Source organism: Mauremys reevesii, linkage group 5 (genome assembly GCF_016161935.1).
Source record: "Mauremys reevesii isolate NIE-2019 linkage group 5, ASM1616193v1, whole genome shotgun sequence".
Lineage (NCBI taxonomy): Eukaryota > Metazoa > Chordata > Testudines > Geoemydidae > Mauremys > Mauremys reevesii.
The window spans coordinates 134450781-134472270 of record NC_052627.1 but is presented as its reverse complement, the minus strand read 5'-3'; the positions used below and the strand labels follow the sequence as shown (position 1 = coordinate 134472270).

Sequence of the window (21490 nt, the reverse complement as noted above, 5' to 3'; positions counted from 1 at the left end):
GAAGTCTGGTAACCCCCATATTTTTTGCACCACAAATTAAGTTGGCATCTGAAGTTTGAGAGAAGCACTCCCAAAATGAACCTCTCCTGTTAACACTGTGATCTGGGGCAATTTGGTCTGACAGTGGGTCCAGCAGGCCGTCTGAACCAGAAAAAGTTTGAGAACCACTGAAGCAGCCTCCCAAGCGTGCTCCGAGTTAGTCAAGTTGAAGGCTATGTTCCTTTTCTTTGCTGCGGGCTGGGTTTGCATCTGATCACAGTTTGTCAAGCAGTTAGAATCCTACATTTCACATGTCAAATTCTACCTCTACATAAGCACACGTAACTCCCAGTGAAGTCAATGCTGTTCTACTATTGGTCTGAGACTTGAAATTTGTATATCCAGTTCCAAATAAGGATTCCGACACCCTTATTTACACTGAGTAAATGCATATGCATTCTTCTTAGCGTATGCCAGGAGTCTCATTGACGTCAGTGGGGCTACGCACATGAGTAAGAGTAGCATAATCAAGTGTCTGATCCTGCACCACTGAAATCAATGGGAGTTTTGTCACTGACTTCAGCAGGCACCGGATTGAACTCTAGTTCTTAGGCATCATGACAGTGGGAGAGGTGAACAACTCTAGAAATTTCCAGCCACAATGCCTCTTAAAGTTGTATACTGCACAAGATGCAGCTTCAGCGTTTGAACTATGTGGCCATAACTTACCTTGCTGAATTTAAATACAGCCACAAGTTACTAGGATATGCTTATGGTTTCTGTTGACTGCACCTTTCCAAAGTCCTAGATAGTCTGCATTATGCCTTGATCTTCCATGGCTGGCATGACATTTTATAGCACTATTTACTTTGAAGGCAATAAACAAAGATTTTTAAGAACAGTTTGAATAAGTCTTATTTTTTCAATTATTCAGAATTGTTTATTTGGGATAACATTTACTATGGCTCAAATTCACACACACACACACAGACACAGACACAGACACACACACCCCTCCTAAATAGCTTTGTACAAAGAAACCACACGGGGGTAATTGCAGAAACATTAGCCAAGCCCCCATTCAGAACGCAGAACTGGCACAGAGCCCAGCGGTCAGCTGATGCCCATGCAGCAAATGTGGAGTCTTCTGCATATATGCTCTGCTGCCACCACTGACGTTCCGCTGCCTTGGGGACCTTCTGAAGCTGCAGAGCCCTGTGAATTTCACTAAGAGAATATGCAGTGCTGTTGTAGCTGTGTCGGTCCCAGGGCATTAGAGAGACGGGGGTGGGGAAGGTAATATCTTTTCTTGGACCAACTTCTGTTGGTGAGAGAGACAAGCTTTTAATCCACACGCAGCTCTTTTATTCTAAGAGCTCTGTGGAGCTTGAAAGTTTGTCCCTCTCACCACAGAAGTTGGTCTAAAAAAGGGTATTACCTCCCCCTCCCCCCGTCTCTCTAACAGAATATGCCCTTTTCAAGGGTTGTAAAGGCTGGAACCTAAATGACTTGACAGAATGTCTTCAAAACAGCAAAGGTGTGAGCATCAAGGGCCTAATTCTCCATGGCTTTGCACCTTGTGTCATCATTTACACCTGAGCAAAGTGGGTGTATAGCAATACCATTTGGATTCAGCACCATTTTACACCTCCTTTATGCAGGTGTAAATGATAACACAATGTGCAGGGCAGTGGAGAATCAGCCCCATGGGTTTATTTGCAGCATACTCCAGTCCTACCAAAAATTTCCAATGAGATCCAGCCATACTATCTTCTCATGAACTAAGATGCTCTTGATGCAGAAAGGTAAATATGCCTTAGTCACGCTGTCATTTTTTTGGGTTTATGCTGGAGATGTAATTCAATTATGCTTTTCTTTTGGCAAATAAGACCATAGACTCAATGTGCCATGGCAGAAGATTGTTACCTGCCAAAAAACAGTGGACGCCAGCGTCTGGTTTGGCAGGAGAAGACCAACAACCTACAAGAGAGAGGAACGATTTAAAAAAAAAAAAAAAGGCATAATGAATAAACTGTCAGTCTGTTTGTAGTGCCTTCCTACGTATTAAGCACACTGAGATGCTTTCTACTCACCTATTCATGTGTGGATGAGGGGCAACAGGTGGAGAATATATCTGCTCCGTCAGGGTTTACGATGTAGCCCAGTATCATACAAAGGAGCAGGATTAAGAAAGGGGATGGAAATCTAGAAAGCAGGATTCTCTTTCCAACTCTGTCACTGACCTTCCCCCTTAACCTCTCTGTAACTCAGTTTCTCCATCTGTAAAATGGGGATGGTTGTGCTGCCCACCCTCACATGGATGAGTCTTAATTACTTTTGCAACATGCTTTGAGATCCTTGGATGGAACTTGGTACAGAAGGGCAAAGTATTAGAAGCTGTATTATTCTGAGGACTAATACTCTATTGGGACTTCCACAGTTTGCTAATCAACTATTTTACACAAGTACCCTCTGGAATAGGACTTAAATATTATGTTTCAGAGAAATTCACAAATCATTTCTCATTGGTTGGCCAGGGGGTGGAAAGGTTTTTATTTTTCTTTGATGCATTTATTGTTTCAATGTTTGGAAGTGCAGCTCCTCTAGCAAATGTCGAAAAGAGATCAGATTTTAATGTTGGAAAACAGGGAACTACCACCTGGCAGTTCAAGTGCTCTTAGTTGAGACCAATTGTTTTAATGATCATGAGTTTAGATACCTCACACCCACAGTTACAAAGACCCTAGAGGTCCAAATTTGGGCCAGGTGTTCAGTCCCATGTTCACTCGGCCAATAGGGGAGGGAATATTGGGCCTCACGTGGGTAAGTAGGGAGCAGCACAGAAAGGCCATGTCCCATTCCACAAGAGAAAAAGTTGCCACAATGCAGGGAACTGAAGAGGGATGGAGAAGGATGTATAAAGGGAAGAAACTCCTTAGGTTAATCCACAAACAAAGCTCCCGGTGAGCTGAATTGTCAGCTAATGGGTAGATACAATGGGATACACCTTCACATTTTTATCTTTTTTCCCCTCCAACTACCTAATTCTCTGGGAATTAGAGTGGAGAGACAAGCGTGGATCTGTAATGTGAAGACTGTCTATTTCAGAACCCACCAATGAAATTTTCCTTTATTTCTGAGTGTGTATATTTTTCACAGGACCCCATGCTACCAGGAGAAAGAATGCTCCTCATGATAGCACTCTGACCTCGGCGCTAGAAGGCTGTGGATTCACCCACACTCTTGGACTCTGGACCAGGACATCCTCTCTGATTTTATTTATGCTGAGGATGAGGGGTGGGTAAAACCTTATATAACAGCCAAAAGGATCTGTCAAAAGGAAGGGAGGTGAGCCCTACGATCACCACTCATTTGCGCCTGCATCAGTTTTGGGGGTACAACTCACAGGCTAAGGATCCAGAAGAGAGAAACAACAACTAACAAGAGGGTGTAAAAAAGGTTGGACGGGCTGGTTTAGTTTACACCTTCCTGTTAAGTTGGTTTTCCCTCCTACGCTCTTTCTTGAAATGTAAGTTACACCTACTTTGCATGCCTGCTGAGTGCCAAATCAGTGAGTTACACTAACTTACCATTTACTCCCAGCATGCAACTAACACCAGGATTTACATTATCAGCGAACTTGGCCCAGATATTTCCATAGAAGTTGCACCTCATTCCAACAGGTCTGAATTTGGCCCCAAGAGCCGATGGGTTAAAGAGACTGGGGAAGATGAGGCAGCCCAAAACGTTAGTCATTTATAATCTTAACCTCAGTGGAAGAAAACAAGACAGAGACTAAATGAAAAGAAAAAGAACACCCAAAATCTGCATGACTGAAAGAGGCACATTTAATGCAAACTCTCCATATGTGCAAGAGTCTGCCAAGGAATGTACAGCTTCACTTTTAATTACTGTCAGGGGGGAAAAAACAGCTAAAAAGGAAAACAAAATAAAAAATCTTAAACACCAGAAATATATCAACCACCAAATTCTAATTGCCTGACTGATGTGATGGTCGTTGTGGCTTTGAAGCCAAGGGATGTAGATGCTTTCCATAAAGATTTGCCGAGTCTGACAAGACTCTAGTTGAAAGAGGTCAGGTGGGAGGAATTAGTAAGAGGGATCTTTATGTTTACAAAACCAAAGTCCTTTCCTATTGGTTAAGGAAAGTGGATTTATCTGTGAGTCGATATTAATAATAGCACTCAGCTCTTATCTACTGCAGTATTGCCAGTCCCAAGCAGTCAAAAACCATGAAACAGACTCCAAGAAAGAAAGAAAAAACTGAGATTCCCAAATAATCACACAAATCCAGGAGCTGAGGCTTTAAGAAAATTGCCAAATATAATGAGACTCGCAATAAAATTGCAGGAGTTGACAACACTACGGATTGCTTTTCATCCCCAAGTACTTTACAAGAGGAAGCAAGTATTTCCCTCCTTTACAAAGGGCACAGTGTAGTAGAAGTGACTTGCCCAAGGTGACGCAGCAGGCCAGTAGCACAGCCAGACATGGAACCATGGTCTCGTGACTCTGACTCCAACACCAGTGCCTTACCCACTAGGCTATGCTGCTGAGTTAAGTAAGCTCAGAAGAAGCCTCTTCCTAAGTTGGTGTCTTGTCCTCGGCTAGAACCATAAGACTGCTGCACAATCATTTTGCTCGAGGAAATCCCATCCCCCTATGTTCAATGTAAGATTCACACTGTTTTTATGCTAGAGCAGGCTGCCAATTTTGTCACTAAATTTCACAGATAGATTGGCATAAATGTTACATTTTAATTTTAACATTTGAAAATGCTTCTTTTAAAAAAAAAATGACAAGAGGTTCCAGTTTATCCTTTACAGCTAGTGAAATTGGACTCATCTGACAGCTCTCAGCTCCGCTGACAGATCTGGATTTGGGCCGATTTCATTGTCAATTTGATCGTTAACTCATTTCTGTTTAACCCAATTTAAAAAAAAAAAATGCCCCACCACAAGTTGCCACCAAAATGTTAGATACAACAAATTAATAATAACAATAATCTTAACCTCTAGCTTTTGGTAACCATGTTATCAACTTCCTTGGACAGGATCATTACTCTTATGTCTTATAGTGATAGACTCAAGAGCTCAATCTGCTTAGCTTAACAAAGAGAAGGGGTGATTTGATCGTGGTTTATATGTACCTGCTTATGGAACAAATAATTCATAATGGGCCCTTCAGTCTACTAGACAAAGGTATAATATGAGCTAATGTCTGGAAACTAGACAAATTCAGACTGGAAAAAAGGTGTCAATTTTTAACAGTGAGGGTAATTAACCATTGGAACAATTTACCAAGAGCCCTGGTGGAGTCTTCATCACTGTCAATACCTGATGGACCCTGGTGGATCAGGAACCTGGATTTGAGAGGAATAGGACCAATTCCTCCCTAGGTTTGGGTCAGGTGTCTTTTCCGTCTGGAGTTACAAGAGAAGAAGATGTTTGTTTCAAGTTTCAAGTTGTCTTCTTTTTGTTTCCTCCTTCTCTACAGTTTTTCTAGAGAGTAGTAGTTCTAAGTGTAAGAGTGATTGTGTCCTCACAGAATAATGTCTGCTTGCAATTGTTGTTATTTGTATTTATTCTTGTTATTGTTGTGTTGTTGTATGTTGAGAGAAGAGATTATTCTGACTAGAGAGAGAGAGGATACTCTCCATGAGATATGAGCTATTAGAGCTCTAGAGATTCTGTTATTTTTTTTTTTTTTTCTTTTAATTTTTCTCTTTTAATCTTGATTAAATCCCTTCCTTCCACTGTACACTCTTCCACTGTGGACTCTCGGTGGTCCACTGTGGAGAGGAGGGAGAGGGAAGGGAGGGGGAAGGGAGAAGGGGTGGGTTTTTGGTCAATTCAGGGGTTTGAGTTCTGGTGAGAGAGAGAGAGAGGGGGAGAGGAGAGAGAGAGGGAGGATGTGTTTCCCCAGGGGGTTCTCTCTGGAAAGGGGAGGAGGGGGGAAGGGGGGGGAGGGCAGGGAAAGGCGAGTGTGTGGAGCCTGGGGGTGAGGAGACTAACCTGGTTTGGAGTGGGGGGGGAATGCTTTGGGGTGGGGAGAAGACCCCCCCCATTCTGGTGTGAGGGGCAGAGTGAGGTAGTGAGGTCACTGTGGTGAACCCATTGTTGAGTTTCAGAGTTTTTTTCAGCTGGGGAAGTTTGAAGCTTTTCTTTTTCTTTGCTTTTTTGCTTCAGGCTTGAGAGGAAGGTGTTTTTTGAAGCAGGGGGTGGTAGTTAAGCAAGTTTTTCCTTCTTTTTTTGTTTTTTCAGTTTAAAGCCCCTTGCTGTTTTGTGGCATGCTGTTGATCAGAGATCTCTCAGGAGGGGGGAGTGGGGGGGGTGCTCAACAAAACAAGTAAACCCATCCAAAAGGAAAACAGGGGGGGGAGATAGGCCTCCCAGGTTTTTTTTTTTTTTTTTTCCTCCTGTGTTGAGAACACAGATCTCTGAGGAAAGATTTTTTGTTTATTTCAGCCAGTCAGCAGGGCTGCTGCCCACAGCACAGCTACTCAGACAGCTACTCAGCAGAGAATTTTTTTTTTTTTTTTTTTTCTTTTTTCTCTCTCCACAAACATTACACAACATTACACACACCACAATTTTGATTTCATTTTCTTTCTCTTCTCTTTCTACTCAAAGGGGCAGGCAGAGAAGGGAGAGGGAGGGGAGAGGAGAGAGGGGGGGTTGGGTTTGATTTTGTTCAATATCATCATCCAGTTCCAGAGAGAGGAGAGGGGGAGAGAGAGAGGGAGGTTTCCCTCGGATCTTGGGATCTCCCCCGTCTCTGGGAGGGGGGAGAGGGGGGGGAATAGGGAAAGTGTCTCGGCCCACGTCCCGTGGTGGCAGCCAGAAGGAGACCCACCCCTACCTTTTTGGGGTGGGGGAAGACATGCTGGTCCTCACTTTGAAACCCCCCAGCTTCAAGTGAGGGTAGACCCATGACACTGGCAATTTTTAAATCAAGATTGGACGCTTTTTTCTAAACGAAATGCTCTAGGAATTATTTTAGGAAAGTTTTACGGCCTTTGCCATATAGGAGGTCAGACTAGATGATCACAATGGCCCCTTCTGGCCTTGGCATCTATGAATCTGTGTGTTATATGCTTCAATGCACTTGGTTTATGAGGTTTCAACCTGCAGATTTCAAGCGTTACAATAGTTGAGGCAGCATGTTCTAGAGGATTAAAAAAAAAAAAAAAGCTGGAATCCAAAAGTACATGAATTTTTCATCATGGTTCTGATGTCAACTTGCTGTGTTGCCTGGGGCAAGTCACTTAAAATTGCTGTGCCTCAGTTTCCCAATCTGTAAAATGGGGTAATACTTAGCTACGTCACAGGCAGAGGGTGAAGATTAATTGAAGTTTAAGCATTATAAATGCAGTCAGGGAGACCTCTATCCTGGCCTTCATTTGAGATATTGTCCCCAAATGTTAATATAGTCAACTGAAAATAACAAAGATGAACTGAGAGATGCACACTTAGCAATAACCCATAACTAATGACTTTTCAACTGTTCATTAGACAGAGAGGATTTTGATTTTCATTGGGGGAAAGGATAAAGTTATCCTGGGGGGGAATAAGTCAAATAATCCTGGGTACTGTGACGTAGCTCTTGAGTTTGCAGGGCTCTCACTGGGTTTGTCACATTCTGGAAGCGATTTGTCAAATGTACAGAGGAGGAAGGATCCGAAGACCAATGCAGAAGTTACATTTTACAGGTGATCAGTGCACCGTGGGGTATTAGACACCTGCGGCTGGCCCATGGCAGCTGACTCAGGCTTGTGGGCTTGGGCTAAGGGGCTGTTTAATCGCACTGTAGACTTTCAGGCTTAGGCTGGAGGGTCCTAGAGCCCAGGCTCCAGCCTGAGTCCAAATGTCTACACCACAATTAAACAACTCCTTAGCCTGAGCCTCCGCGAGCCTGAGTCAGCTGCCATGGGCCAGCCGGAGGCGGGGGGTGTTAATTGCCGTGTAGACAGCCCCATTATCTTTCTGGAGAAAGAGCCAGGTAGAAGGTTAACCAAAAAGGAGAAGATATTACAAAAATAGCAGGATGCTATGTGCAGGGAAGGAGGTGAATAATGCGTAACAGGCAAACAACCTCAAACATGACAATCTAAATCCATCAGGGCACATTTTGCACAATGAAACCCTCGCTAACGCGTGATGGGAAAGGTGTGAACATTTTGTGAATGTCACACCGATGTAGTGTGGAATTTGGAGGATTCTATGTGAGTGCTAAAAAATGCATTTCCTGTTACACTCAGGCCGGGTGGGGAGAGATGCTAAAATACTTACGATGGGTGTTCCAAAAGGAATGTAACCTAGAAAGAAAGAAAGATACACACATTTTAATACACAGAGATTAAGGAGGTATCACACCTGAGAAACTTGGTGCTGCTATGAACGTAGGGTAAGAAACACATATGGCATGAGTCTGAGTCTCCTCTTGTTTGCACCAGTGTAACTCCAGTATCAGAGGGGTAGCCGTGTTAGTCTGGATCTGTAAAAGCAGCAAAGAGTCTTGGGGCACCTTATAGACTAACAGACGTTTTGGAGCATGAGCTTTCGTGGGTGAATCTCCACTTCGTCGGATGCATGGATGTAACTCCAGTGACTTTAGTGGAGTTACAGCCTGACAATCAGGAGTGAGAGAAAAATGGACTCACAGTTCTTACCTTACTTCCCTTCTGAGCTCTTGGGTGTTTTAAGTGTTTTCCAAGGATTTTTTTAGGCTTGGCCTACACTAGAAAAGTTACACTGGCATAACTGTATTGGTTAGGGATGTGCTATTTTTACTGATATCCTGGTATATAAACCATCCACATTGGAGGAAGGAGGGTGTGGGTAGTGCTGCTTTAGCTACAACTGTATAGTTCAAATGGAAACACACTCTAGTGTGGGCAAGCCCTTACCTGTAATCTCACTGGCCCTCTACAAAAAAATCACATACTCCACATGTTTCCTCCCGCAGCAAGAGCTGCCAGTTACCACACTTTGCTGTGCTACAGCGCCTCCCACCAGAGAGTCTAAGAGCATGTTACAAACGTTAATGCATTGAGTAAGCCTCACAACCCCAACTGACAGACAGGGATGCCAAGGCCCAGGGAGGTGGAATGATTTGTCCAAAGTTACACAGCAAGTCAGTGGCAGAACAGGAGAGAGAACCCAAGAGTCCTGGCTCACCTGTGCTGTGCTTTAGCCAGGAGGTTACCCTTCCTCTCCAAAAAGATTTTAGATCCTGCCATGTCTCCTACGCTCCCACCAGATTGTCCCACCGCATGAGCTCATTTCCCAGCACAGCAGATTAGAAACCAGATAAAGGTCCCTTCAAAAGGGGATACAGACTGTCCCTGCCGGTGGCTCTCCCGAGAAGGTACCAGAGGAACACTTCTGTGCAGTAATTGCCCCACAAACACAGCCACAGCTTGATCCACAGTAAAGGCAGGTAGTGTTCTTTTGCCTCAAGGGATGGAACACTACTAAAAAGGGGAAAGAAGCGGCTGATTTAATGATGCAACAACAGCTGTCTCACACCAAGGCTGGATGTGGTATGGCACAAAAGAAAAGCACTTTGTCTCTGAGGGAGAAAGAACATGGGTTGGTGGCGTGGAAGGTGCCTTCCAAGAATTCTGTTCGAGTTAGGTTCTTATACTATGCCCGTCATAGTGGGAGAAAGCACCAGAGTTTTTGTTTATGTGGCAGCTTTCTTTCCTTGATCCAAGGTTAAAATGAATGCCAACACGTAAACAGAGTGCCTGGATACCACAGGGACGGGCACTTTAGAGAGGCCAGAGATGAGATAAGCTAAAGTTCACATTCAGATGTCCGGGGGTATGGAGAAGAATGAGGCAGACACTAAATATTTAAAAGATTCAGAGAAAGAACTGGGACAAAACCGGGATTATAACATTTACTATGTGTTTTCAGTAAGATTAGTAAACAGATCGGTACACTGATTAGAGGTTATATACTCTACCTGACATTCTGAAAGGCATGAAGATCTTCTCATTAGTATCAGGATGTATGATGGCCTACAAAACAATCAGCAAATAAACATGGTGAAAGCATGGAAGTGGCTGGCAAGCAGCAGAGAGCCTGACCCTTCCCATTATGTACAATCTGTTTAACTGGAGAACAGAGACACACACGTACGTGTCTCTACAGCAGCATAGGCAGCATGCTGCACATGGCTTTTGCAGCACAGATCAGTGGCCCATGACCATTCAGTAGTCCTCACAAAAGCCTCCTCCTGCTTATTGGTTTTCTGCTCCTTTAAAAATTCTTGACATAACTGAGTGCTAGTGAGAAGTGACAGGCTGACAACACTGGAGACAGAAGTATAGAACAGGTACAGTGAGCAGTAGCCATGTCCATAAAGAACACACATCAATGTGCCTTAACCCTGACCTGGGAGGCACTACCTCTAGGGGCAAGAACAGAATTTAGTTTCCATGGCCCACTCTATCCTTGGTGTCTCTACCAAGATTGCTAACAATGAGGCCACCTTTGTTGGTGGTTTTATAATCTGGACACTCAGACTAAATTCACTGTACACAAGACAGTAACAGCCATTAGATAGTAATAAATCATTGTCAAGTGGACTAGATGGGAAGCAGCAACCTAAAATTAGTGCAATGTAGCCCTCCTGTCCTGTGTGTAGGTTTGAAGTTTTGACACAGTAAAGTTTCTGAAGATAAAAAAAATCAGTTCTAAGCAAATGTTCAGGACAGATTTTAAATTTAAATTATTCAGAAGTGTTACTCAGCTCTCCTGCAGTAAACTGAGTTGTTCAAAAATTCCTGTGATTATAAAATTAAAAGCATATTTTCTGAAATGACAGGTTTTATTTAACTCTTCCTGACTTGATACATGATGAGTTCTACTCACACAGCCCCCACTCCCACTAAATCTATGTATACATTTTCCTAGGATTAAGGGTGAAGATTCTCTCAATAATCTAGAACAATAATGAAAACTCTCTCCATTCACACGTATGCATACACCAGCTTGTAAACCAGGTCGAGGCAAGCATGGACATTTGCATGGAAATCCAACAGAGCCTGACCGTCTTGTTGCCAATTGAAAACATGATTGTATGGTCATCTGGTGTTACTGAAACAAAGAATTCTCCAGTAAAATCCTATCGGCTATCATAATGGTTCATTGCACTACTTTTTGGGCGCAGGAGAAGTTCAACCTTCATGTCCATCCAGTTCTTAACCTCACTGTAGAGACCACTTACAAAGGATCCAACTGTGATAGTTTTGTGCTATGGACAATTGTTCATTAAGAACTGGCCTGAGACCACCAACTTATTCTATTCCACAGCCGCCCATAAAAGTCACCTTTGGTCTTTCTCACCTTAGGCAGATAAGGACCAGATCTCCATATGAAGCCAGTGAGGCTGCACCAGTGTAAAAACTGGTGTAAACAGGGGTAAGAATCAGTCTGCTAGTGTTTTGGGATTGTCCAGGGGAAAGATATGACAGAGTTTTTATTGTTATGGAAGAACTGTCAAACCAGTTAATGGGAATATGGAGACCAGGATAAGTGGGAGAAAATGAACACATAAAATTATATATAAACACTAAAATAAAATTAAAACTCTTAGGGGAGGGGGAGTTATTTGCACATGCTATTTTATCTTGTCAGAGAAAATGTAACTGAAAAACCGTGACAGAGAAAGGAGCACCACCTTTTTCCCATTTAGGAAAAACAGAAGGGAATAGTGATATTTTAAAAGAGGAATAAAATATTTAAAAGGTTGTTACCTGCTTTATTTTTTGAGCTCCCCAAAGCTAGAAAAATAAAATAAAATGAAATATTAGTTTTTTAAAAAATCAGCACAGAAGAACCCACATTAATCCTCTGATCCGTTACATTAAAGGAACGGGAAGAATTGCTCTAAGAACTTTCCTCTAGATGTCAGAGACTGTTATTTAGGGCCCTATTCTGCCACCTTTACCCACATTAAGTAGTACCTTATCAGAGCCAGTAATCAATGACTGAAATCAATGACACCACCTGAACAGGAAGACACTGCTCAAGGTAAGACAGGATGGCAGAATTCAGACCTTATATTATACGTTTCTGAGATGAGGAACACTGCCCTCTTTACTCTTTTGTGTACACATCTGAGCATATGATTAGCACAATAATACCTTGAATGAGCTCCCAAGACTCCCACTGAAGTCAGTGTCATTGGAGGGCATGCCACTCTAAAGTGAGTAAACACTGAAGTGAGGTATTTGCAAACATTCATTCAAATACAAATGGTGCATTAACTTCAACAGGATGAGGGGCCCAGTTTTCACCTTTCCACAAACAATTGTGCAAGGAAAATCTTCTTCATTGAAGAATGCTCACTGTAAAGGAAAGTGCCATGAATATTCATAAAATACATGTTTTTATTATTGACTGTAGCACACAAAGACCCCAAATCAGAGGCAGGGCCTCATTGCAAAAGTCTCAGCCCCTGTCCCAAACAGCTTACAATTCACTTTATGACTAAATGAAAAAAGAGGCTGTAACAAATAATTGAAAGGAATGGAGAAGGAGGATGAGAGTAAGAGAGAGAAAAGAATATCCAACATAGACTTGTTTTGTGCAGAATTTGGTGGTTCAGTCATTTAAGGTATGGAACTTTTTAATGTAAGATATAGGATTTTGCCACCCTCTCTCACGTTGGGCTTGGTCCTGTTCCCATTCAAGTCAATGAAAAAATTCGCATTGACTTGGTGCAGGATCAAGGCCCTTGAGGAGTATGTTTCAAAGGGAATATTCACGGAGTAAGGTACTATCTCCAGGTGAGGAAGCATAGTAGAAGTTGGCCCATAGCGATCAGCAATCCCTACTACCTAGTAATTATTTACACCCAGATTCCAATCTCATTCACAAAGGTGTAAATCTGGAGTAACTATTGATGTCCGTTACTGTGGTATTTGAGCACCTCACAATTTTTAGTGTATTTATCCTCACTACACCACAGTGAGGTAGGGCAGTTCTATTATCCCCGTTGTACAGAGGGGAAACTGAGGCACAGAGAAGGTAAGTGGTTTGTCCAAGGTCACACAGGGAGTGTTTGGCAAAGAAAGGAATTAAACAAAGATGAATTCAAATCCCAGGCTAGCGTCCTACGCACTGGAGCATGCAGCCTCTTTAACACAGCATATGCAGAATGGTATAAAAGACAATAACTGACCTTCAGAATATTAAACAAAAAACACCTTCAGTCAAAGAGGAATTCTACTATGTGTTTCTACCTCTTCTAAATGCATTATACAGCAAAGACAATGTATTTTCTGGCATAATCTTAGACATGGGTGCAGAGAACTGGCCTTTAGCATCCCTGTTCAGCTGACTCTGTTTTCAAATGCACTAGTGAAAAAACAGTCTATGAGGAGGAAGGACAGTTTCTGAGCAGGTTCCATGGGCATTTTGGTCAAGATATCTAATTTCACTAACTGGTCCCAATATTTCTGCATTTCCTTGCTGCAGACCAAATATTGTCAGAACACTGGATTATCCCATTGCTTCCCAGAAACAGACTTTACAAGATGCACCTGATGAGTCACCTAAAGATTCTGCCAGCTCATTTTCACATTTTTTATCCTCTAATTCATTTTCTGTTTTCAGCAAGTCTACAACATTTTTCCAATAGATTCAACACTGTGAATAGTTGGTTTTGCCAGCCGGTGGCTGGCTCCTGACAGCAGGTCTCTGTTTTAGCTAGGGATTCCATTCACACTTTCTCTGGCCATGTTAGAGATGGAGGGCCAAATTCTCATCTCATTTACACTACTGTGAATCCAAAGCAGCTGCACTAAAGTAAGTAGAGTTATCCCAGAGTTATGCTTGTCTGAATCAGCCCGTGGTTTCTAAATAAGGGGCTACTTTTGGGCAGTCTCCTACCACAGGTGTTCCTATTTCACACAGGAGTTACTGTACATTAATAACATAGAATTATATACTATGTGTCAGCATTCAGGGCAACCGCACCTGAATTTCCCCTTCATGGTTCAGCAAGGTCACCCACTCTAGGCTCCCAGATCCTCAGCGGAGACTCACATTTCTCTCTCTCCTGACCAGGGTTTTTCCAGGCAGCACAGTTCCCTGCTTACGCTGAGAGTTCCCCAGAAAGTCATACTGCCTAAGCAGGCCTGCTTTGCTTTCTCCACAGAGGCTATAAACAGAGCAATTGCCCACAGTTACGACACCACTCTTTCTAAGCAAGCACATTTATTCTTAAGGGGAAAGCATGACAGGGAAAGCATATTAAAACAAGAGAAGAACCTACACACATGCTAATAAGCTTACCAGAAATCACCCCAACTCCAACAAGAGCTCCGGCAGGTGTCAGTCCTTCAAACCTCACCCAGGAGCTCTACCGTGGTTACAAGTTCGTAACACCTTTTGTTCAGAACAAGAACACCCATGAACCTGAGAGTCCCTCCTTTATATAGTTTGGGCCTCTGATCTTGTTCTCGTGTAACAGGTGATGAGCAGACAAAGGTTCCCTCCTGAGGGTGAAGTTTCTAAAAGCTGAATTCTTGCACAAATGGAGGAGTTTACATTAGCATACACTTCCCCCTGGAGATTTCCAGGAAAACCCACTTCACTTTAAAAGTTCCTTCTTGTCTGCCCATTGTTTCAAATAGTTCTTTGAAGCTCTTAACACTTCCCAGGGTTTACATTAGTCATGACTGCCCCCTACAGACATTATGTGCAATCCCAAAATAATACATAACCATTTGCATTTTTAATACAATGTGCTCCCAAAGTACTTAAACTTAATCCAGTAAGGTTTACCCAGAATACTGCAGGAAAATTGCCATACCTGCCACACTAGCCACTTTGCAGTTTGTGTCCCCTCCAAGTGTTTGCTACCCCTCCAGTTTTGGTATTAGTAGCAAATTTACTCAAACTTGGATTTACACAAAAGAAACATCAAGTAAAAAACAAAACAAAACAAAACCAGAGCAAACCGAACCATTTTTAAAGGACTTCACTTTCTGTGCAGCAACCCAAACGGGCAGTGGCAGACAAGGAGATCAGCCTATGGCCATTGCAACTTTTTAAGATGACAGGTCTGCCTCCTGTTTCATTGACACATGCTTCACCACTGTGAAGGAACTGGCTCCAGGGGCCATTTGCAAGTCCTCCAAGATTATAGTCTAATCGCTCTCAAACTAGTTGATGACAAATTAATACTTTTTAATCCATGATTTCCAAGTTTCTATTTCCCTTCGGTTCCAAGAGCAGGGACCCTACTACTTTGTGACGGACGCACCAGCGATTTGTGTAAAGAACAAGAACATGTTGTTCTTTTGGGGTCGGGAAGGAATTATTGGGGTCGGGAAGGAATTTTCCTCCAGGGTAGATTGGCAGTGGCCCTGGAGGTTTTTCGCCTTCCTCCGCAGCATGGGGCAGGGGTCGCTTGCTGGAGGATTATCTGCTACTTGAAGTCTTTAAATCAGGATTTGGGGACTTCAACAGCTGAGTCAAGGGAGAGAATTACTTCAGGAGTGGGTGGGTCAGCTTTTGTGGCCTGCATCTTGCGGGAGGTCAGACTAGATGATCATAATGGTCCCTTCTGATCTTAAGTTCTATGATTCTATGTGAACTTAAGACATCCCTGGGAGTTTCTACTGTGATTATTCAAAAGTTGGAGGGGATAACACCCAAAACCATTAGATAATTGGGTTCCCTGGAGATTTGTAGAAAAGGATCTTAAGTTGCAGAGAGCTGCTCTGCAGCTGTGGGCCTACAGAGCTTAGCAGCAGATAACGAAGCCGGCTGGATGCATCCTCCCAACCAGCTCTAGTAGTGCCACAAAGCTCCACGAACCCCAGAGTGCAACCATGCAGCTCTCCTTCCTACTGACTTCCTTAAGGCTGGATGTCTCTGGCAGCAAGGCTTTGTCATGGGCTTGGCAGACCCAGAGCACAGTGAGGAGACACAAACCCAAGTAACCCCAGGGAAATGGTAACTGATCTTTGGTTAAACAGAAGCATTACTCACTTGGGGTTCGTTGTAATAATTGGGCCTACACATTTGCCCTAATTGTGAGTCCAACTGGATAAAGTACATAAAAGTTCACAAAATGTCACAATAACCTACAACAACAAATGCTGATGGGCAAAGGTATGAAAAGGTGACAAAGTAATTAAAATTAGCCCAAACATAAAGTAACTAAAGTAACTCATGGACTGTGTTAAAAATCATGCTTGATAAACAAAAAAAGTGGGAAGAAAAAAATCAGCGAACCAAATTTCATGTGTCAGAAATGGCCTAATTGGTGGACAAAATAACGAGGGGATGGGCTATTCCACCCACCATTCCCTTTGCGAGACCTTAAATTAAAATACTTTAAGGAGAAAAATTGGCTACTGGAGCAAGCTTCACCATCATGGCTGCCACCCCCATCATCTCCTGGGCTCCCAGGCCTTCGTCATCCTGATCCTGAGACATGTCCTGACCAGACTGAGACTGGGACAGGGAGAGGGTCCCAGATGACATCACCACCTCTACCAGCTCCAGCTGAATCCCAACCACCACCTGGGATGAAACAGGATCCAACTTTAACAACAACAGCTCCAGCCCATCTCAACTCACTTCTTCTCTCTTCCCCAGCAGGACCGTTATTACCGTCTTTGATACCATCTAAGAGACTGACAAAGGGGGGTGGGGTGGGTTCCTTCTAAAATTCTCTCCGGCTAAAGGGAAAGGGAACAAGGGATGCTGTTAAAAAAATGAAAGCCTCAATACCTTCCATTTCTTTTCTTTTTAACGGTTTTTCTTTCCTTTCTTTATCTTTAATAAAAAAAGTTAAAAGGAGTTTGAATGGTGTATTTACCATGGCACTAAGCAAGCTGAAGTCTCTATACCAAACCCCAAACCTTGTTTAACATTGTTTAATATGGGATGGTAACTGAATTATGTTTATACCTTTAGCCCATATATTCCACCTAAATTAATACAAGTTCCACTGTATAAGACAACACTTGAAAGTAACTCTTCAATTAAAAAATATAAAGGATGCTTCAACCCCAAACCTACCTGTTAACAGATCTGATTGTAAAAATATGAGCGTTAATTGTGCAATTTGAAGGGAATAAGTCTCCTTTCACTAATTGCAGTAACATGTAGAGTCCATGGATCTGAGAGTGGATTATTTTCTGTTCACATGCTGAAGCCTTGTCTACTCTAGGTAACTTTGGCAAAAATTTCTCATTGGCTGGTGGGGGAAAAAAAAATAAGAAAGAAGATCAACTACGCTACGTGAATAAATAACGGAGATGAAGATATATTATATATATTATATCCTCACTCACCCTGGATCGATGCGGGATCGTCTCTCATCTTCCGCCTCCGCCGCGCGGTGCGGTGGTGGTGTGGAGAATCGATATAGGAGCCGCGGATCAATATATATATATAGCAGAGATGAGACGCGATATATCGATCCCTGAAAAATCGATCGCTACCCGCCGATACGGCGGGTAGTGAAGACGTAGCCAGAGTTGCTGAAATCAGAGTTAGCAACACTGGAGACCTACTGTAGATGAACTGCCAGCCTGCATAAGCAAGGAAAGACCCACCCTAAGTAGGCTCAGAGGATACGTGCACGCAGCCCATCTACACTGGAATTGGCAACAGTGATAAATCTTTGCAAAAGTGTCCCCAGTATAGACAAGGCTTAAGAGTGAATCACTAGAAAGAAGTGAGTAGTTTTTAAGTAATTGTCTCTGCTTCTCTAGACATAAAAGTCTCATTTGGAACCCTGCTAGCCTCTTTCTTGCTCTAACAGGAGGTTTTCTCATCCTTTCGCAAGATCCTGCCTGCTCCCACAAAACTTTGATGTTAACGAGATAGCAGGCTGGAGTTTGCACCCAGTCAGCAAGTGCCAGTTGTTTCTCACTCTGGAAACTGCAAAAGATTTACTAAAGCAAAGCTCGGATTATCTATCCCACACTGAATTCCGAGTGTTTCAGCATAGCGACTGGAATGTGTGATACATCAGGGCTTGCTTTATGTACAAGAGCATCTCCTGTCATTGTTCTTTTCCCTAACCCCTTAAAAAAACTGTTTCACTCCCAGCAGGAGAAATATTGTCCCTACAGGGTGCTGCTTACTTTGCTTTGGAAGTTCACTGAGAAATATTTCAAGCTGACAGCAAGGACCTGCTAAGAAGTGGTTCTGCTTAGTGCTGGTACATACATTAACAAATCAAACAGGACATCAGTGTTGTCAAATGGTTAGAGTCAAGGGGTCAAAAGGTGCCCCAGGTCTGCCACAGAGTCACTATGACCCAAATATTCAAAATGGGGCAAGGGGGTGCCCAACTTGAGAGACGTAGGGCTTAATACCCAGAGATGGTTAGCACCTGCAACTCCCATGGACTTCCATGTGGGTTGCAAGTGCTTAGGACCCACCGAATTACAAGGAAGTTCATGGGAGTTGGGTGCCTGACTTACTTAGGCTGGGATTTTCAAAGACTCCTAAGGTATTTTGGTGTCCAGCTCCCACTGAAGTCAATGGGAGTTAGGCGCGTAAATAGCTTTGTGGATCTGGGCTTACGTGCCATAGCACCCAAGTTTGAAAATTTGGGCCTTAAGCTCTTTGCTCTTGAGTTATCCATTTATAAAATGGACCTTCTGGGGATTGCGACAGGCTTCACAGATGAACTTTTATAAAGCTGTTATAGACATCCTCAAATGGAAGACAACGCAGGAATGGAAAGCATTGGTTATGGTCGTTATTGTCGGTGGCAGCCAGCAGCTGTCAAGGGTGAACTTCAATTTTCAAGAGGCACCTGTGTGACATAACAGGGCACAATCCAGATCAGTGGGGGGCTGTGTCACCTCCGCCCTGCAACCTTTGGTTCCTTACAATGCCTTGCTGTAGTAGCTCCCACCTGGGCCGCTCACAAACAACTTTCCAGCAGCAAAGCCACACTAAAAGGTAATAATTGGAGATATACCAATCTCCTAGAACTGGAAGGGACCTTGAAAGGTCATTGAGTCCAGCCCCCTGCCTTCACTAGCAGGACCAATTTTTGCCCCAGATCCCTAAGTGGCCTCCTCAAGGATTGAACTCACAACCCTGGGTTTAGCAGGCCAGTGCTCAAACCACTGAGCTATCCACCTATGTGTAACTGCACCCTGCCAGCTACACCCTGGCTCTTACCAGTCTTGGTTATGCAGCTCCGAACACAATCCCAGTCCTGGATCTTCCTCCAGAAATGTATGTCCTGTATTGCCCAGCCCTCTACTGGACAAATATATTAAGTTTGTTATTCCTTTAAATGAATAATAGGACAGCTTATTACCTTAAACAGTTTCCCAGATACTTCAACTTAAACACACTGGATTAGATAAAATAGCAAAGCAAGTTTATTAACTATAGAGAGAGAGATTTTAAGTGAGTATAAGTAAAGAGGCACAGAAGTTAGAAATGGTTATAAGAAAAATAAAGATCAAATGCTTACTAGTGCCTAATTTAACAAACTATATTAGATTCAAGCAAAATTTCCTCACCAAATGCTTCCAGTAAGATTACTGACCAAAATCTTCAGGTCAGGACCCCTTCCCCCAAAGTCCAACGGCTGTTTCCTTTTGTCTTCTCAGGTACAGAGAATGTGATGGGCAAGGAGAGAGAGAGACAGACACATGCTTTGGGGTGTTTGTCCCTCCTGTTTAGAGTTTCAGTCTCCCTCTTGAAAAACATTCCCAGCTGAGAACCAGGAGACTGAGGGTCTATGTGGAAGGATATTCCTTGCTGGGTTTTTCCACCTGTTTGACCTTCCTTAGTTTTCCCTTCCTGTTTGATTACTCTGTTTACTCCTTAAATGCACATTAAGGCACGCACACATTTCTTCATTTAGGACAGACCTGTCTTCTAAATAGGCAGGGCTGTGGGGTTTTGAACATCTGTTAATAACATTTTACAGGGGAATCTTATAATTTCACATACAATGTTGCCACATATATCTTACCAGGACAATACTGACCAGCAAATTATGAGTTTTCCAGTGATGCCTTACAAAGCATACCTTGGACAAAGATTATTACAATAGTGTGCGGGGTGTGAATATGGGGCGTATTCTGTCACAAGCTCTATTTTGTTACCACGTCACAACTGGTTCACCATGCTCCTGGATTTTTTTTCCGGGTCTTAAATCAAAAAGGGAGATATGGACTGGACAGCCTTATAGGCCTTTTCCTTCCCACTAGCCAATGGACCATTGGTTCCTACAGGGCTGTATGTTTTCAGGTGCTTTCATGTGCATCAAAGCAACAAGCCCCATCTTAGAAAGGCAGAAGGAGTACTACTTTACATATGTCAGTACTTGTCTCTCAGGACTTATCTACCCAGTGGGATAACGTACGTGCACTAGGGGTGTGATTTCTAATGTGCACTAAGGCATTGCACACTAACTGGTCCATGTAGACCCTGTTGGTGTGAACTAAAAGTTCCCTAGTGTGCTTTAACGTAGTGTTCTTTAAAGCAGTACTACATTAAAGTGCACTAGGGAACACTGATTGCACACCAGAGAGTCTACCAGAGTGGTCCCCAAACTGTGGGGCGCAACGCCTAGGGGGGTGCAGAGGAACGTTTGGAGGGGTGCAGCAGGGGCTGGAACAGCCCGGCAGGGAGGTGGGGTGGGGAGGGAGTGCTACCCAGCCCTGCTCTGACCCCAGCTCTGCTCCAGCCCTGCCCCCAGAAACTCCTGCCAGCCAGTGATTCTCTGCAGAAGACATAATACCGTCTTGGGGACTGGGTTATCTTTCCTACCCATGTGTGATGAAGCTGGGTGTGCGCACACGTGTGAAAGACGACAGCCTGCCCATTCCTCTCCCAAGCCTGCTCCGTCTCTGCCCCCTCCCCCATCAAGGAAGCCACACCTGCTCTGGATGGCGGAAGATGCCCAGCAGGAGCTGTGCCCCTTCTGCTTTAGAGGGAAAGTTCACATGTGGAGCATCGGGGTTGGGAGTGGGGTGTTTACACACATACAGCGGTGGCTGTTGGGAACTAATTCTCCTGGCTGGGATCTTGTTTTGGTGGAACTGATTTTAGGCATTGCTTCCGGGTTCTGTTCGCCATCCAGTACGGACGGGGCCAGAGTGTCATAGCTAAGATTAAAATGCAGAAGAGAGGCGCTCCCAGTTCTGTCCTCAGACCATTAGAAAACATCCCTCAAAAAGAAAGGGAAGCAATGGGAGACCCGCTATCCAGCCTTCTGATAAAATGTAGGTAAGAAATAGTGGATTGGAGAGGGGAAGAATACAGTTTACTGCAAATGGACCTCTTCGCTCTTCATCAACAGTGGTAAGAAAAGTTATTATTCTCCAAAAGGGATGCTGTTTAGCCTTCAGTAGAGTCATTGTTCTCTGCTGTGTCTGGGACAGCGTGAGTGGCTCTTCCTGCTGCTAGCATGATTGAAAGAAGAGCACAGTAATAAATATATGGCCATTATACTGGTGAGTCTCTTTTCA

The 21490-nt window shown here is 43.4% G+C and overlaps 1 protein-coding gene across 2 annotated transcripts in view; it reads right to left on the bottom strand.

Moving 5' to 3' along the window:
• Positions 1–21490, bottom strand: part of SFXN5 (sideroflexin 5) — a 159739-nt gene that overhangs the window by 98811 nt on the left and 39438 nt on the right. For both annotated transcript variants that reach the window (XM_039542387.1, XM_039542388.1), the window contains exons 4-7: positions 11768–11794; positions 9973–10027; positions 8292–8317; positions 1906–1959 (exon numbers count right to left, since the gene is read on the bottom strand). In XM_039542387.1, the coding sequence (XP_039398321.1) occupies positions 1906–1959; positions 8292–8317; positions 9973–10027; positions 11768–11794 (162 nt within the window). The remainder of the gene's footprint in view (positions 1–1905; positions 1960–8291; positions 8318–9972; positions 10028–11767; positions 11795–21490) is intronic.